This window comes from Pseudopodoces humilis, chromosome 10 (assembly GCF_049639895.1).
Source record: "Pseudopodoces humilis isolate 2021_Gansu_Grassland_sample_001 chromosome 10, ASM4963989v1, whole genome shotgun sequence".
Classification (NCBI taxonomy): Eukaryota; Metazoa; Chordata; class Aves; order Passeriformes; family Paridae; genus Pseudopodoces; species Pseudopodoces humilis.
This window is the reverse complement of record NC_142209.1, coordinates 31,223,108-31,240,386: the sequence shown is the minus strand read 5'-3', so window position 1 is coordinate 31,240,386 and position 17,279 is coordinate 31,223,108. Positions and strand designations below refer to the sequence as shown.

Genomic DNA, 17,279 nt, shown 5'->3' with positions numbered 1-17,279 from the left:
CAAGCTCTCCTGGAGCTGCTCTGGCAGCCTCGGGGCTGGGACCATTCCCTGGGATCTGGGCAGTGCCAGCACCTCTGGGGGAAGAACCTTTCCCAAAATCCAGCCTGAGCCTGGCCTGGCCAGCTCCAGCCGTTCCCTTGCTCTTTGTACAAGCTGTTTACACCAAGCCCCAGCTCTGACTGAGAGAAGACAAGCAGGAGATTCCAGAATGTGATTCACCAGCAGGAAGAGAGCAGTCCGTGTTTTTATTTATCACAGAAGGATATGTTTTAAGTGAAGGTTTGATCAGCCAGAACTGGCTGACTACAGGAATTGTACAGGAATAAATATGCATATATCCATCTCGATGAGATGGGTGGCCATGTGCAGAGATCTAAAATGTATCTAGAGCTGTGTATCCATAACTTCAGGGAGGGCCCAGCTCTGTGTGGAATATGGAGGAGCCTACAGCTACAGCTGGCAGGGAAGCATCTGACAAACTTGGGTTGTTGAGGGAGGAAGGCTTGGGGGATTAGGGGACTTGTCAGAAAAAGCCTGTTTGAAAACTCCATGAATATGTCAGTTTTAAAGAAATTCAAATAAAGGCCTGTTGAGTTTTGAGTGGGGAAAAAAAAATTATGTTGGCTTCCTTCCAGGCTCCCCATCTCATTCCAGGCAACACTTCTTCTTTTTTTGTCTTTTCCCTGTCTGAATTTCACATCAAATGGAAATTTCAGTTCCATGCCAGCTGCATTTAGAGATTCTGTGCAACATGGACATTTTGATGGAGTTGCCAACAGTATTTCCAGCCAGGATGGAAAACAACATCCCAGGATGACACAGGATCAGCCATTCCCTTTCTCTGAACCCAATGTTTAAAAGCTCCATCGCTGCATCTTTTCCTTCCCCTCGCTACAAACAATCGCAAGGCCCAGTCTACTGAGGTGCATTTTAATCTGGCTTTTGTCCTCCTCTAAACTTTCCAGATAAGCTCTTAACATGTCACCCTGAAAGGCTGAGTGTGGGTTTTTCCAAGGGGCTCCCTGGGTTAAAGAAAACAGCACCAAAATTTGTAGGGAGAAACATGAGAGCAGAGCCAGGCCCGCACCCTTCCAAGAGCAGGGCTGTAACAGCTTCAAGCAGCAGCTCTGAACAATTCAATAAATATTCCTTTATCACTGGCACCTGCTCCTGTTCATGATTTTCAGGAAGCCCAGATTTTAACTGAGCCTGTGAATCCACAGAACAGTATGGAGCCGTCTGATTAAAATTTTAAAGATGCTTTCCATTAAGATGGAAGTTGTGCAAAATATTTTCCCGTTTTCAGCTGCTGAGTCAGACATTTCCATAAGAAGAAGCTGCTGCCATGAGACAGCAGAAGATGAACTCAGTGCCTGAGTGGCAGCCTGCTCCCTGCCAGCCTCCCACTCCACAGAGCCACGGTGACACTGGCACCCTCAGCAGTGCCTGTCACTCCCAGCACCGGGGTGGAATCACTGCCCTTGGCACCTTCTGTCCCCCTCATCTCTGAGGGGCACAGCTCAGCCTTGTGATTGTCTCAGCCATGTCCCAGAGAGGCAGCGCTGCCTCTGAGCAGTGAGGAGCAGTGGGACAGCCCAGCTCTGTCCCTGGTGGCACTGTGTCCCACCCTGCACTGAGTGTCCCACCCAGCAGGGATGTCCCTGGTGGCAGTGAGTGTCCCACCCAGCAGGGATGTCCCTGGTGGCAGTGAGTGTCCCACCCTGCACTGAGTGTCCCACCCAGCAGGGATGTCCCTGCACTGAGTGTCCCACCCAGCAGGGATGTCCCTGGTGGCAGTGAGTGTCCCACACAGCACTGAGTGTCCCACCCAGCAGGGATGTCCCTGGTGGCAGTGAGTGTCCCACCCTGCACTGAGTGTCCCACCCAGCAGGGATGTCCCTGGTGGCAGTGAGTGTCCCACCCTGCACTGAGTGTCCCACCCAGCAGGGATGTCCCTGGTGGCAGTGAGTGTCCCACCCTGCACTGAGTGTCCCACCCAGCAGGGATGTCCCTGCAGTGAGTGTCTCCCACCCAGCAGTGATGTCCCTGGTGGCAGTGAGTGTCCCACCCAGCAGGGATGTCCCTGCAGTGAGTGTCCCACCCAGCAGGGATGTCCCTGCAGTGAGTGTCCCACCCAGCAGGGATGTCCCTGCAGTGAGTGTCTCCCACCCAGCAGTGATGTCCCTGGTGGCAGTGAGTGTCCCACCCAGCAGGGATGTCCCTGCACTGAGTGTCTCCCACCCAGCCCCACAGATCCATCCAGGATGAGCTCTCTGCCAAACCAGGCGATCCAGAGAACAAGTGGGTTTGGAGAGCTCGAGAGGGTGTTCCCTGGAACAAAGGGGGTGTGCATTTTGGAATCAGAAAGCAGGGAGTCATTTGAATAATCCTCAGGAACCTGCCAAAACAAGGGGTTAGAGACACTGCAGGAATGAGCCTGACTCGCTGTGTGTAAGGATCCCAAACCTACAGCCTGCTGTGCCCTTCCCTGCCATGCTGCACAGCCCCATTTAGTGCTCAGTTTCCCCAGAATCACAGGATATCCTGAGCTGGAAGGGACCCACGGGGGCCAAGTCCAGCCCCTAGCAGAAGGAGCTGTGTTTTACAGAGGTGGAAATCCCACCCTGTTCAGTGCAGATTGTCACTGCCAGTCAGAAACCTGAAGGATTTTAGGGTTTAGACATGGTACAAACTAGGAAAAAAAGATTGGGTTTGAGGCAGAATATGTCTTTCTGCACGTGTCTCAGGGCTATCAGTTTCAAGGCATCCATCTCTGTCCCAAAAGCACCAAAATACTGTGCTAATTGATAGAGATTTTCAAAGGCATGACTCTTAACAGAACCTGCATGCCTAAGACTCCCAGTCAGCTTTGAAAAATCCCAGCTATTGGGGCTTTTTTCCTCTCTTCTGTGTAATAACATATGCAAAGCTGAGCCGTAATGTCTCCAAAATCCTCAGGATTAAGCTGAAAAGCGAGTGGGGAAGGCTGGGGCATGAAAAGCTTCCTGATGCAAAATCCTCCAGCAGCAGGAAAAGCTGCAGAGCAGCAGCAGGCAGGAAGGGTGAGGGGCTCTGGAAAGGGACCCCCAGCAGAAATCCAACCCCAGATGGCTCTGGAAGTGGGGGGATCATTCCCTATCGCCCACAGGCAGCTGCAAGAGCTCAGAGTCCTCCCGATGGCAAATCAGCTCCTGCTGCAATCCCAAATAACTCATCCTAGGGAGCAGTGATTGAAGGTAAATGGAAGCACGGAGTCACAGAATGGCTTGGCTTGGGAGGGATGTTAAATAAATCCCATCCAGTGCCCCCCCTGCCATGGCAGGGACACTGCCACTGTCCCAGGGCACATCCAGCCTGGCCTTGGGCACTGCCAGGGATCCAGGGGCAGCCCCAGCTGCTCTGGGAATTCCATCCCAGGGCCTGCCCATTCTAACAGAAGGATCCCTCAGCGGGGTCAGGGATGGGAGAAGGATTCCCCTCCTCGAGCCACCCCAGGGAGCTGCAGGTGACAAAGGGTGTGCTCAGAGTGACAAATCCCTTCAGTAAAGCGTGCAGGCTCCGAGTCCCCAGCCAGGGGCAGCTCTCAGGGACCATTCTGTGGCTCCCTGCACTCCTGATGTGTGGAGAGCCCAGGCTGCAGCACAGCCTGCCTGGGGAAGATCTCAATCAAGTTGAAAAGTAGCAACAATTTTACTGGGGCAGTGTTTGAACACTCTCCAGTTCCATGAATAGTTAATGTCACGTCAAGGGCTGCAGACAAACGCTCTTGGCTCTGAAGAGCAAATAGCTCAGCCTGTGATGAGTTATGTTTGTTCCTTGCACACACAGCCCCGTGGAAATTGCCATCATCCCTCATGAGCAGGCCCAGCACTCGAGGCTGTGGAAGGCAGGGGGGCACTGCCTCGCTGGCTGCCTTCAGGGGAGAGTGGCTGGGACCCTGTTCTGCTGTCCCTGTGAGCTGCCAGGACCCTGCTCTGCTCTCCTTGTGAGCTGCCAGGACCCTGCTCTGCTCTCCCTGTGAGCTGCCGGGACCCTGCTCTGCTGTCCCTGTGAGCTGCCAGGACCCTGCTCTGCTCTCCCTGTGAGCTGCCAGGACCCTGCTCTGCTCTCCCTGTGAGCTGCCAGGACCCTGTTCTGCTCTCCTTGTGAGCTGCCAGGACCCTGTTCTGCTCTCCTTGTGAGCTGCCGGGACCCTGTTCTGCTGTCCCTGTGAGCTGCCAGGACCCTGTTCTGCTCTCTCTGAGAGCTGCCAGGACCCTGCTGGGGACCCCACTCTGCTCTCCCTGAGAGCTGCCAGGACCCTGCTCTGCTCTCCCTGAGAGCTGCCAGGACCCTGTTCTGCTCTCCCTGAGAGCTGCCAGGACCCTGCTCTGCTGTCCCTGAGAGCTGCCAGGACCCTGCTCTGCTGTCCCTGAGAGCTGCCAGGACCCTGCTCTGCTCTCCCTGAGAGCTGCCAGGACCCTGTTCTGCTCTCCCTGTGAGCTGCCAGGACCCTGTTCTGCTCTCCCTGAGAGCTGCCAGGACCCCACTCTGCTGTCCCTGAGAGCTGCAGGACCCTGCTCTGCTCTCCCTGAGAGCTGCAGGACCCTGCTCTGCTGTCCCTGAGAGCTGCCAGGACCCTGCTCTGCTGTCCCTGAGATTCCACTGGGCCGCTGTCGCTAGAGGACACGAGGTAGAAGCGATGGGTTCAATATCACAGCAGCAGAGGTTTTGTTTCCAAGGAGACAAAAGCCTTTATTTTGGGGTTTTCTACCTGTTTTATCAGGTGTTCCAATACAGGTTAACCTGAGTGGTACAAGGAACAACACCTCCCTCATCCCACCGGTGGGACAAGAGAAAAACACTCAGAACGTCTGTGAGGTATTGACACCCAAAGCTATTTGCAGAAAAACATTCCTTGAGAGAGAAAAGTTTCCCAAAAGACTCAGAAAATCATGTCCACAGGCTGGGATCCCCTTTCTGGAGGGGCTTTTGCTGTGCCCTGCAGTTTCAGCTGTACCCATCACACAGGACAGGGCTGGGTGCTGCTGATGCACAGGGCAGGCCTGGGGAGGACACAGCTCACAGAGCCAAATCCCAAAAACACCGAGCTTGGAAAAGGCCCCCCAGATCACTGAGTCCAGTCCCTGAGCAATACCCACCCTGTCCCCAGCCCAGAGCACCCAGTGCCACCTCCAGGAATTCCCTGGGCACCTCCAGGGATGGCATTCCAACCCTCCCTGGGCACTTCCAGTGTCTGACCCCCCTTTCCATGGGGAAATTCCTGCTGCTGCCCACCCTGAGCTCCCCTGGCCCAGCCTGGGGCTGTTATGACTCAAGGTGCCACTTCTGGGACAAGCAAACAGTTGGATTTGGTCCTTTATGTCACCCACCACCTTCTTCTAATCAAAACACTACTGGTGATTAATTCCTTGGCTGTTGGCACATTTTGGGAATAAATTTCCATGGATTATGGGGTTTTTAATATTCCTATAGAAAGAGAGGAATACATGCACTGTGCAGAAATATGAGCAAGAGGAACCCACCAGAAATGCTTAAGAAAATCAGCAGAAATCTGAATAAATCCCACATCTTAGAAATCACCTGCCAACCACCTCAGTGGAAGATTTGCTGAAAGGCTACCAGCACTTCCAGCCAAAAACTTCCCTCCTCACACACCAAAAAAAGGAGAGAAATCATGTTCTGATCTGCTTAACTCCACACCCTTTGTCAAGAGCACAAGAATGATGTGGAAAGCGTGCAGAAACTGGAAAGTTCAGTGTAAAAAATTATCATTCACGCTGCTGTATGACATCGCCTCAACACAGCAGAACCAACAAAGTCTTCCTGATATATGAGAACTATCAAAGGTTGCCGCTGAACACGGAGATTTAATGTGCTGCTTAATTCAAGAGCTTATTTACAATGTCACACGTCACTTGGAGAAAAATGGCTCTGACAACCAATCATTTAAAATATAGGAAGAATGTTTAACAAAAGGTCAGAAGTACAAATATTTTACATATTAACTACTAATAAATTCATTTCCTCTCAAAGTTAGGAGGATCAGCAAATGTCTCCAAAGCCATTTGCAATATTTCAGCACAAGACCCAACCTCTAATTACCAATGTAAGTTGTAAATAATTGTCAAGTATGCAGATGAGCCAAAAATTCTCTCAAATTAAAGTAATTAGCTCCCAAGTCAAATTTTTCTGTCACATTAAAATGCTTTTCCTTGTCTCCAATGTGACACTTACAAATGAGAGCCACATTGTCAGGGAAGCAGTTATTGCAGGCTGCCAGAATGATCTGCAGGGGAGCCGAGAGCTCTCTGCTTCCACGAGACCCTGAGCTTCCCGCAGCCGACGTTTTCGCTCCGCTCTTCCCACGTGTCAGGGGGGATTTCTCCAGCTGGAACCCTGGCAGGTGGCTCCAAGGCTTCCCCATCACTTGGTGTGGGAATGTCCCCCATGGAGAGCCTCCGTGCTTGGCTCTCCCTGGATCTCCTTCCCTCAGGAAGCTTTCCAGACCTCCTGCTCTGGTGGGAGCTGTGCCACACCCTGCAGCACAGGGATGGGGGAATGGGGTGGGAGTGGGAATGAGTGGGAGTGAAAGTGAGAATGAGTGGGAGTGGGAGTGGGAATGGGAGTGGGAGTGGGAATGGGAATGGGAGTGGGAGTGGGAATGGGAGTGGGAATGGGAGTGGGAATGGGAGTGGGAGTGGGAATGGGAATGGGAATGGGAATGGGAATGGGAACGAGTGGCTTGCTTCTCCCAGTGTTTTCTCTGGCAATTCCATGGTTTATTCTCAATGCTCTCTTAACCAAAGCTGGGTTTGCCACGTCCAGTGGAAGATCCTGAGCCGTTGTCCTGTTTGATTTTGGATTCCCAGGCAGGACCCAGTGTCAGGCTTGGTTTATATTTAACTTCAGGCTAAACAAGGTTGGGTTTGCTGTTTGCTGCAGATGAACCCAAAATCAGGGCAGAAAGGGAGAGGACGGAGTCCCAGCCTTGAACATGTGCCATCCCAAGCCAGCTGTGTGCCCAGAGCACTGCACAGTGCCCTGGAATAACACAGGATTTACCTGTTCCTTTCCAGAGATCCCTCCCACGGGCTGCTCCCCACTACACCTCAGCAGCTGCTGCTATTCCACCTCTTCCAGACAGGACAGCGGGGTTTGGACTCAGAAATCCAAGCTGGATTTGTGGTTTCCTTTGCCCTGATGTGCCAAGAGCAGTAAATCTGGAGGATTCTTACGAGGTGGGGGAGAGGCTGAGCCTTACTCAGGCATCTCATCCGTTCAGGGTGGATTTTGGGAAAGGTTTTTCCCCAGAGGGTGCTGGCACTGCCCAGATCCCCAGGGCATGGGCACAGCCCTGAGGCTGCCGGAGCTCCAGGAGCGTTTGGACAGCGCTGGAGCCATGATTTGGGACTGTGGGTGATGGGGTCTGCTCCTGCTGCCCAAATCCATCGATTCCCTGCTCCCTTGGCTGATTTCTGCCAGCTCCTTTGCTGGCTCCAGGTAGGGATGAGCTGGGGATCCTGTTAGGCACGGGTTCATCCCAGGACTGGGGCTCCTGTCTCCCCTGTCTGTTCCAAGTCAGCTCATTCCTCAAGGCTGTTCCCATCCATCGCTCCGGAGCTCCTCAGAGATGGTTCATTTTTCCAACACGACTGCGCTCCTCAGCCACACAAAGAAATGGGACATGACTCGAGTATAAAGGATGATATACAAAGCCAAATTTCATTCTGTTCCCTCACAGTAATTTTCCTCATAAATACTTCTCAGGATTGTGAAATATTCCTTGCAGAGGGATCCGAGTCCATCGGGGCTGTACTATTTCATCCTGTTAGACTCGGAGCTCTCCGTGCTCAGCGCCCGCTTCATTCATCCCATCGAGGCATTAGAGAGATTCTTTTCCTGTGCAGTATTTCAGGGAAGGTGTTTCTGTTTGATACCATCAGCTTTATCTCTGACTAAATGAAATTCCATTGCAGACACACCTGAGCAGTGTGTGAAGGTTGAAAATGGGGGCTGTTCCCTGGGGCTGTCACGAAAGCTTGTCCTGCACTGTCAGAGCAGCACCACTGCTCTGATTCCGGGATACCCAGGGGCATCCAGAGCATCCTGGAATGGGCTGGGTTGGGAGGGACTGTGGGGATCACCCAGTGCCACCCCAGCCATGGCAGGGACAGCTCCCCCTGTCCCAGGCTGCTCCAAACCCATCCAGCCTGGCCTTGGGCACTGCCAGGGATCCAGGGACAGCCCCAGCTGCTCTGGGAATTCCATCCCAGGGCCTGCCCACCCTGCCAGGGAACAATTCCTGCCCAAGATCCCATCCAGCCCTGCCCTCTGGCACTGGCAGCCATTCCCTGTGTCCTGTCCCTCCATCCCTTGTCCCCAGTCCCTCTCCAGCTCTCCTGGAGCCCCTTCAGGCCCTGCAAGGGGCTCTGAGCTCTCCCTGGAGCTTCTCCTCTCCAGGTGAGCACCCCCAGCTCTCCCTGGAGCTTCTCCTCTCCAGGTGAGCACCCCCAGCTCTCCCTGGAGCTTCTCCTCCCCATGACTGAGCAGGAACCACAGCCAGATCCCACAGAGGGACCAGGACCTGCAGGGATTTTTAGGCCCCACTGAGTGAGGAACCACTCAGTGCTCTTGAGCAGTTGCTGACTTGGGAAATGTTTTATTCCAGAGGCTTTTTTGAGACCCTTCAGCCCCTTTTTCCCCCTGAGGCTCAGCCCCGGCCCTGCTGTCCCTCGGTGCCCGTGAGCCGGGGCTGTGCAGGCCTCACTGAGCCCTGGGGCTGGCAGCCCCACCGCCCTCACAAGCAAAAATGATCTGACTTTAAATTATCTTCATTGCTGGGTGTATTTTTAGCAGTCTGAAATGAGTCTGTGGCTGTTTACAGTACTTAGCGTGAGTTATTTGCCGGGGAAAGGGAAAGGTGACTGCGACTGCTGTGGAGGGCAGGGAGGGGACGAGTGTCTCCTTCTGCCTGCTTGGGCCAGGGACCCCCAGTTCCCAGATCCCCACAATTCACAATTACACAGCTCGTGGCCATGGTTACCATCTGCTCATTGCTTGACTCTGATTTTCAACCTGTAAATATCATATTTTATATTTTACCTCAGCCAAAATCAGCGTCAAGATTGGTTCTGAATTAGACACGGGGCACATCCCAACTGGGGTCTTCATGACTGAAACAAGCAATGCTTCTGTCTCATTTTCTGTGAGTGCACAAACACAGACTGGGATCATATTTCACTTTGAGACATTGCTGGTGGCGTGTCTCGAGTGTTTAAAACACTAAGCTTTCAGATTTTAGCATGACAAACAGCTGATTTTTGCTTCTGCAGTTCTAGCAATCATATTTTAGTCCCTGCTTTCTCATTTTAAGACACATAAAGTGCTTTTTTATTAATTTAAATTTGAAATAAGGACAAATCAGCATTTCATTTCCTAGTTCCTGCCCTGCCTGCAGCCCTGTGTGAATGCTGATGGACAAGGCCTGATAAAACCCCTTCTTATCAACCCCATCACCCTTCTGGGGCTCATCTCCTGGATATTTCTGCCAACACTCCCAGCCCAGAGGATGATAAAGCCCCTCTGTTAAGCACCTGGCACTTTGCAGCTTTATCCTCCTCAGCTCTGGCTTATCCACTGGGCAGAGTCAGCTCTCGGACAGCTCCTGCAATATTCCGTGTCCTTCCTCAAGGATCTTCAGGGAGATTTGTCTCAGGAGTGCTGAGCTCTCCTTGACAGACAATATAGGAAAGCAAGATCCTGCCCCAGATGGCAGCCCCATGACCCAGGGAGGGGCTGAAGGGGCATGGACTGGGCTAAACCTCCGAGCCCTGGGCATGGACTGAGCCAGACCTCTGAACCCTGGGCTGGATGATCTCCCTGAGCCTCCTTTTCTCCAGGCTGAGCCCCTTCCCAGCTCCCTCAGGGATTCTCCAGCCCCTTCCCAGCTCCGTTCCCTGCCCTGGACATGCTCCAGCCTCTCAATGTCCTTCTTGTCCTGAGGAGCACAGAACTGACCCAGGACTGACCCAGGACTGACCCAGGACTGACCCAGAACTGACCCAGGACTGACCCAGGACTGACCCCAGGAGTGACCCCAGAACTGACCCCAGAACTGACCCAGAACTGACCCCAGAACTGACCCAGAACTGACCCAGAACTGACCCAGAACTGACCCCAGGAGTGACCCAGAACTGACCCAGAACTGACCCCAGGACTGACCCCAGGACTGAAGGTTCCCCGGGCAGGGGGGACAGAGGCAGCCCAGGCTGGAGAGAGCCCTCGAGTGCCCCGAGCTCCTTCCCACAGCACCACAATTCCCAGCACTTCCCAGGTGCTGTCCAGGTGGCCAGAGCCGTGCTCAGTGCTCAGTGCCAGCCTGCAGCAGGGCTGCTCTGTTTAATGCTCCTGCATTCCCTGCATTTCCTGCATCTCCTGCATTTCCTGCATTTCCAGCATGATTGCATTTGCATACGGCTCAACAAATCCATCCTCGCTGATTCCTTTTCAGACAACACTTGGAGGTTTTGTTTGTTCTCCCAAGGTCAAGCTTTCCCCAATCCTTCCCTCTGCTTTTCCTCCTGCCTCTTCCCTCTGGAGCTGGTTCTGGAGGCATTCCCTGCCCATCACCACTGCTGCTCCCTGAGTCTTTTATAGACTGTCGACCTTCTCCTCCACAGCCATAAATCCTGCACCGGCTTCCAGTGGAACAAAATGTAGAGATGTTATCCCTGGGCCTGGCCTGAGCCTTCTGAGGCCCATTATCTCCCCATCTTTTCTTTTAAAAGAATGTTATTTGACAGCCTAGCCTTTTTCATCCTTTTTTTTTTTTTGCCTTACCGCTTTGACCTTGAGTTAGTTTATTCCTTCCTTCTCTGTATATTTTAAATGTTGTACCAAAAAAATCCAATTTATTAAGGCTTTCCTTTAGTAAATGATTAACCTGAATATAGTTAAATGAAATGCTTATTAACATCTCCCTGCATAATCCATTTAACAGAATTAGTCTTGCTTATTCAGACAACCTAGAGGGGTCTGTGCTTTTGTCTACACAGCATCAGCATTAAAGCTTATAATTATTTCTGGTTAATGCAGCCCTCGGTGCTAGGAAATGCTGGTTTGTGTGTTCCAGCATAGCACTTCTCCTAATCTCTTGTATTAATTAGAGATACTGATACAATATTACTTTGTTCCTTTCTATTCAGCACCAGGAGAGATGTCTGAATATAATCCTATCTGTGCTAAGGGTGTCTTAAATATTTCCACAAGTGCTGGCTGGTGTAAAACATTAGGATTAGGCACAATAATCCCTGCATTGGAGGAAAGGAGAGTTTACAGAGGCACGTGGGCACCCGAGGTGTGCCTGGCATGGCCTGGGCAGGGATTTCTGCTCCCTCAGGGGGTGTTTAAGGTCCTCTCCAACCTGAGTTCCCAAGGCCAGGTGCTGGGGGAGTCCATCAGGCCCTTCCCAGCCCCTGGTGATGCTCTGTGTGTGTCCCTCCCTTACCCCCAGGGATGCAGCCTCTGGCTCTAAGGAAATGCTGATTTACCCGGTGGCAGGAAAGTAAATTATTACCCCTCAGTGGCTGCAGCTGACATTTTAAACTCCCTGTGTCTTCTAAATGCTGGGTCATTTGATGTTTCAGACATCAGGCTGTTCAGGAGCTCATTTTAACCTTTTTCTAGGTGGAAATTCACTTTCTTTTAAGGCACTTCAAGGTATAACTCCCAGGGCTCTGAAATGAATCTGCAGCACCAGATCATAAAATCATGGAACCATTCAGGTTGGAAAAGCCCTCCCAGACCGTGGAGCCCAGCCATCCCCAGCACTGCCAGGGCCACCCTGCCCCGTGTCCCCAAGTGCCACATCCACAGGGCTTTGAAATCCCCCCGGGGCTGGGGAATCCAAACCTCCCTGGGCAGCCCTTTCCATGGAGAAATTCCTGTGTCCAACCTTGACACAGCTCTCCTTCCCCTCTCGGGGCACCCAGAGCTCTGCCAAACCCTCTGTAACATCAGCTCTGTGTAGTGCTGGGGATGGGGGCTGTGGAAATGCCCAGGATGGCTGCAGGTGTAATCACAGACTCCAATAATTCCAGCTTTTATTTAAAGCCTAATCACACATTCCTCCACCATTAACTCCCTGCATAAATATTAAGACTGGGAGCTCGTGTGTGTGTGTGTGTGAAACAATGACATGGTAATATTTCAGTGGGGGGAAAAAAGGCAGCTGGGTTTGTGCTGCTCTCAAACATTTAAACCTTTTCATTTTCCCTGAACTGAGGGCTTAGTCTGACACACAGAACCATCACAAAATGCTTTGAAAAGCACCAAGCCCAAGAACAAAGTGCCCTTGCGTGGCAGCAAATGCTCAGGAAAGCAAGGACTGCTCGGTCCTTACCAAAACAATTCCTCAGAGTAGATCAAGGACTGAGCAGCTCGTGCTCAGAGTCTTTAAATTTTAAAGGTGTGTTTATTTTTAAAGTTTATATCCCAAAACAAATCTGCAGAATTTTATTAATATCCAGCAACAGCATTTTGCTTGGCCAGCAAAGAATTCAAGGAGCCACAGGAAAAGTTAATTAAAATTCTGAGGAGGAAAGAGAAAAAGCCTGCAGGAGATTATTAATTTTTAAGAATTTTTAAGGGTCTAGCCCAATACTTTAAGCTCTGTGTCATCCACTGGGCCTCGTGTGACATCATAATTGATAATTAAGCTTCTCCTTCAGGTTTCTTTCCTGTCCAATTCTCCTGCTTAGGCAGCTTTGGGAACTGTAACTCTTTTCTATTATCTCCCCAAGTCAGTGCATTTTCCCCCCATTAACTCGCCTCTTGCCTTTGTGCAGAAACAATCCAGGTATGATTTAATAAGCCTTGGAAAGACAGAGCTGGTTCATATGCAGGAAATCAGATTTACATAATTTTCTGCTCGCTTTTATAGCCACCGTAGCTCAAATTATCTTTAAGTTGGGGAAACTCTTTTTGTACCATAAAATGAAATAGCACCTGTGTTATGCTTCAGCTTCCTCGCCTGGCCCTTGTAATAAATTAAAGGTTGATTTGTCATCCTGACTTAGCACAGAAAGTCTCTTTTTAATGAGAGGAGAGCAGGTGCCCTGGCCTGCAGTTAGTCACAGCCATCAGTCGCTAAACTAAGCTTCAAAACCAAGTTTAATCTTGTTTTGTTTTGGGTTTATTACCTGAACCTTTCTGCACGGGGGGAAAGCAGAGGATTTCGGGTTGTGTCACATTCTCTGTGCCAAATAAAATGTCACACACTAAAAATGGAGCCCTGGGGTTCTGTACAGAAACCAAAGGGTTTTGTGTTCCGGGATTTGGGCTGGACAAGGCTGGGGTGGGGAGGATGCGTCCTGTGAAAGCAAGAGGGATTTGGTGCAGGGTGAGGGAACAGCTCCTTGTGCTCCTGTCTGTGGCTTTCCAGGAGCAAACCCATGGGTTCACAGAATCCTGGAATGCTTTGGGTTGGGAGGGACCTCAAATCCCACCCAGAGCCACCCCAGCCATGGCAGGGACAGCTCCCACTGTCCCAGGCTGCTCCAAACCCATCCAGCCTGGCCTTGGGCACTGCCAGGGATCCAGGGACAGCCACAGCTGCTCTGGGAATTCTCTTCCAGGGCCTGCCCACCCTGCCAGGGAACAATTCCCTCCCCACATCCCATCTAAATCAACACTCATCCAGCTTAAGGCTGTTCCCTGGTCCTGTCAGGGACGAGGTTCCTGCCAGGTCCATCCCTGAGGCACAGCTGGGACATTCCTGCCCCAGGGACGAGCTCCTCCCTTGCTCCTCAACGCTGAATTCTTGTATTTCCCCTCTTTGTGTGCATTTACCCAGGAATCTGAGAGAGGCTTTGTGGTAAACAAATAAATACAATTTCTTCAAAATAAGTATTAGTGTCTTTAGCTGAGCGCAATTGTCAAACTCCGGCGTCTGGAGCCGGGCAGAAAATGAGCTGTTTTCCACCAGAGCTTAATCCAGTCCCCTCTCATTGATTGCACTGCAGATCTTAATGCTCAGCAACTTCAAAATGGATCAATTACTCAGCTGGTTTAAAATGAAGCACTCCCATTTTCAAGTGCTTGCCTTAAAACCGATTCCTCCTCCTGGAGCAAGCGGGGCTCTTCCCTGGGCGGGGAGGCAGCAGGGCCGGGCTGCGCTCACAGCCTTTTCTCTGCTGTCCACAGGAATTCTTCTGCTGCCCGGAGAGGCAGCTGAGAATAATCCATGGAAAATATGGATGTGAGGGGCTGAGAGTGGGAACTGTCACTGACCCCGTGTCCTTGTCTTGCAGCTCCCAGCACAGCCCAGTACGGGATCACCGGGCACGCCGAGGTGCTGTTCTCCTGCTGGTCCCTGGTGTTGACGCTGTCCTCCCTCAGCAGCATATTCTACCTGAAGAACATCCTTCTGCACTAAATGTAAAGACCCATAAAAGGCTTTTAAGGATTCTCTGAAAGTGCTGATGACTGGATCCAATCTGGTAGAGTTTGTTAAAAGCAGCGTGGGATATAATCAGTGCTTACATGGGGATGATCGCCTTCTGTAGAATTGCTCATTATGTAAATACTTTAATTCGACTCCTTTTTATTGATTAGCTGCATTACCTTGTGGAGCAGTACACATTGTCCTTTTTTAAGACGTGAGAACTCTGAAATTACTTTTAGAGGATATTAATTGTGATTTCATGTTTGTAATCGACAAGTTTTCAGAAGCATTCAGTCATGGTCTGCTGAGTCGCAGACTGTAGTTTACAGAAAAAAAAAAAAGGATATTGCAGTAAAAATGTGCTTCTTTAAGGCTGCAATACAAACATTCAGTTCCCTTCTCAACTAGCATTCTATCCAAACTTACACAAAAACATTTGTTCTTTTTTGAGTAAAAAAAAAAAAAAAAATCAAATAACATTGCCTTCAAAATATTTCCTCAAAATATTACACATATCTAGATTTTCTTCTAGCATGATATTCAGGTTTCAAGAATGAGCCTTGTACTATAACTGCATTGCGCAGTACTGCTTCTGTTCTCTTCCCTCTTTCCTGCCAAGTCAGCATGGTTGTGCCTTCATGAAACACCACTTTCCTCTTCCTCTCCAAGCAGTCTGGAATGTGTTTTGGGAAATGCTGAAGCATCCTTTTGAGCATAGGAAATCCCTGGGTGAGGACAGAGGTGCTGTGGGCTCTGAGGAAAGCTCCTCTCCCACAGGGGCAGGGCGTAGCTCAAGGCTGGCACCAACCCCTTCCTCCCTCCAGCACCTCTGACCACTGTAAAAACGACATTTCCCGTTAGAAAACAGAGCTCCAATTCCTCTGTGGCACCTTTGGAATGTCAGAATGTTCCCCTAATGCCAAATTCCCACCTGGCTGTAAAGGTCAGGATCGTCCCTTTTGTATTACTGGCAAAGCCAATGTGAATTGGTATTTTTCTTGCACTCAATTTTGTACTGGTTTGGCTGATTTAGCAATGATAAAGGATGCTTTGAACCATGAGACACCTGCAAATCCCTGGAGTATCAAGCAGGATTTTCTATCTCCACATATCCCTGTGGCAGCGAGGCCACGTCCTCGGGAGAGTCCCCTCGTGCCCGGGCAGGGCTGCCCCTGCCAGCCTCCCCAGCACCGTGTGCAGCTCGAGGGGACACTGCTGTCACCTGCTGAAGGACCAGCTCAGCCTGGCGTGTACCTGAATCCTGAAATCCCTGGTGGTGCTGCTGTGGAGTGCTGCTCACAGCTCACCCCACCTGAGAGCTGCCACCTGTGGGACTCTCCGGGGTGGCCGTGGCCAGCAGCCCTCGGGCACCAGATCCCCTGGTGGCCCCAAGAGCTCCTGCCTTGCTCACCAACAACTGCTGGCAGCAGGAACAGCAAAATTCTCACAAACCCCAGGCTGGGTTGGGTTGGAGGGGCCTCAAAGCCCATCCCATCCCACCCCTGCCAGGGACAGGGACAGGGACAGGGACAGGGACAGGGACAGGGACAGGGACAGGGACAGGGACAGGGACAGGGACAGGGACAGCGACAGGGACACTTCCACTCTCCCAGGCTGCTCCAAGCCCTGTCCAGCCTGGCCTTGGGTGGGACAGCAGCACTTTCACTGTGATCACTCCCAGGTTCCGTGTTTGAGCTCCAGTAGGTGACACAATTCTCCCAGCCCCCCGTTTTGTCTCCTCACGGCAGGTTTTGGCAGTGAGCAGCCCCAGCTGAGCACTGGGAATACTCAGCAGTCCTAAGATCCCATTTTTTCAACAAGGAGAACTCTGAGTTTCCTGGGCTCAGCCTGAGGTGTCCCAGGCCAGTGTGCAGCCAGAACGTGCGGTGCCTCTGCTGTCCCTGCTGAGAAAGGGATGATGGAGCAGAGATGGTCACGCCAAGAAACGGCAATAAAACATCCTGGGTCACTCTGCATGTGTTCAGTGACAGACTGTATTATTTCTCTTATTATTTACAGCTGTGTGCCAAGCAGTTGCTGTCTTCAGAAAAGTGGCATTTTTTAAAACCTGGAATAACATGAGCGAAGCCTTTCTGCGAGGAAAGGGTACAAACTCAACTCAAATGAGTTTATCAGTCCTGATGTCCCCATCTCTCTTGTATTGCAGCTTTAAAGTGCTCTATTTCAGAATCCATTCACTAGAAACAGTGGTGCTGCAGGAAGTCTTGTGTCAGTGCAGTCTTATGAAGGGAAAAATAAGGATATGGATAACCCAACCCGTATGTGTAAAACTGGGAGAGGGTTCTATACTGTGGCTGGATCAATCCTGCATTCCAATGATACATTGCATTCCAGTGATTCCTGATATTTGGAACCTGATCTGTCCAGCAACAGAATAGAATGAACAGCAGCTTTATTAAATATGAAAACAAGAATATCCAGCGAAGTGTTGAATGTTTGCATTCGCACCAGGGCGACACGGACGGGGTGTCCTGTCCCACGGCTGATTTTCACTGGGAGGGGACATCCTTCCTGTCCAGGCCAGAGAGAAACAGCCCAACCACAGCAGCAGCAGAAGTGGGAGCTGTGTGGGTGCCAGGGGTGTTTCTGGGGGCAGGAGCGTGCTGGGGCTGTGTGAGGGGCAGGGGCAGGCTCTGGGTGGGACAGGGGGAGCTCCTGGCGCTCCGTGCACTGAGCTGGGACAGGCTCCCAGGAGCAGAGTGACCACAGGGACTGCAGGGTGGGGGGTGGGTGGGGATGGGGGACACCCCCCGGTGCCTGTGCTCCGTGGGGTGCACTTTGGGCAGCAGTTTGAAGGTTGGTTCTGTGCTTC

General features: G+C 51.4%; 1 protein-coding gene across 2 annotated transcripts in view; it reads left to right on the top strand.

The window, feature by feature from the left end:
* NEGR1 (neuronal growth regulator 1) overlaps positions 1 to 17,017 on the top strand; it is a 180,116-nt gene extending 163,099 nt beyond the window's left edge. For both annotated transcript variants that reach the window (XM_088060569.1, XM_005532764.3), the window contains one exon: positions 14,313 to 17,017. In XM_088060569.1, the coding sequence (XP_087916695.1) occupies positions 14,313 to 14,437 (125 nt within the window). In that variant the 3' untranslated portion in view covers positions 14,438 to 17,017. The remainder of the gene's footprint in view (positions 1 to 14,312) is intronic.
* Positions 17,018 to 17,279: the final 262 nt, after the last annotated feature.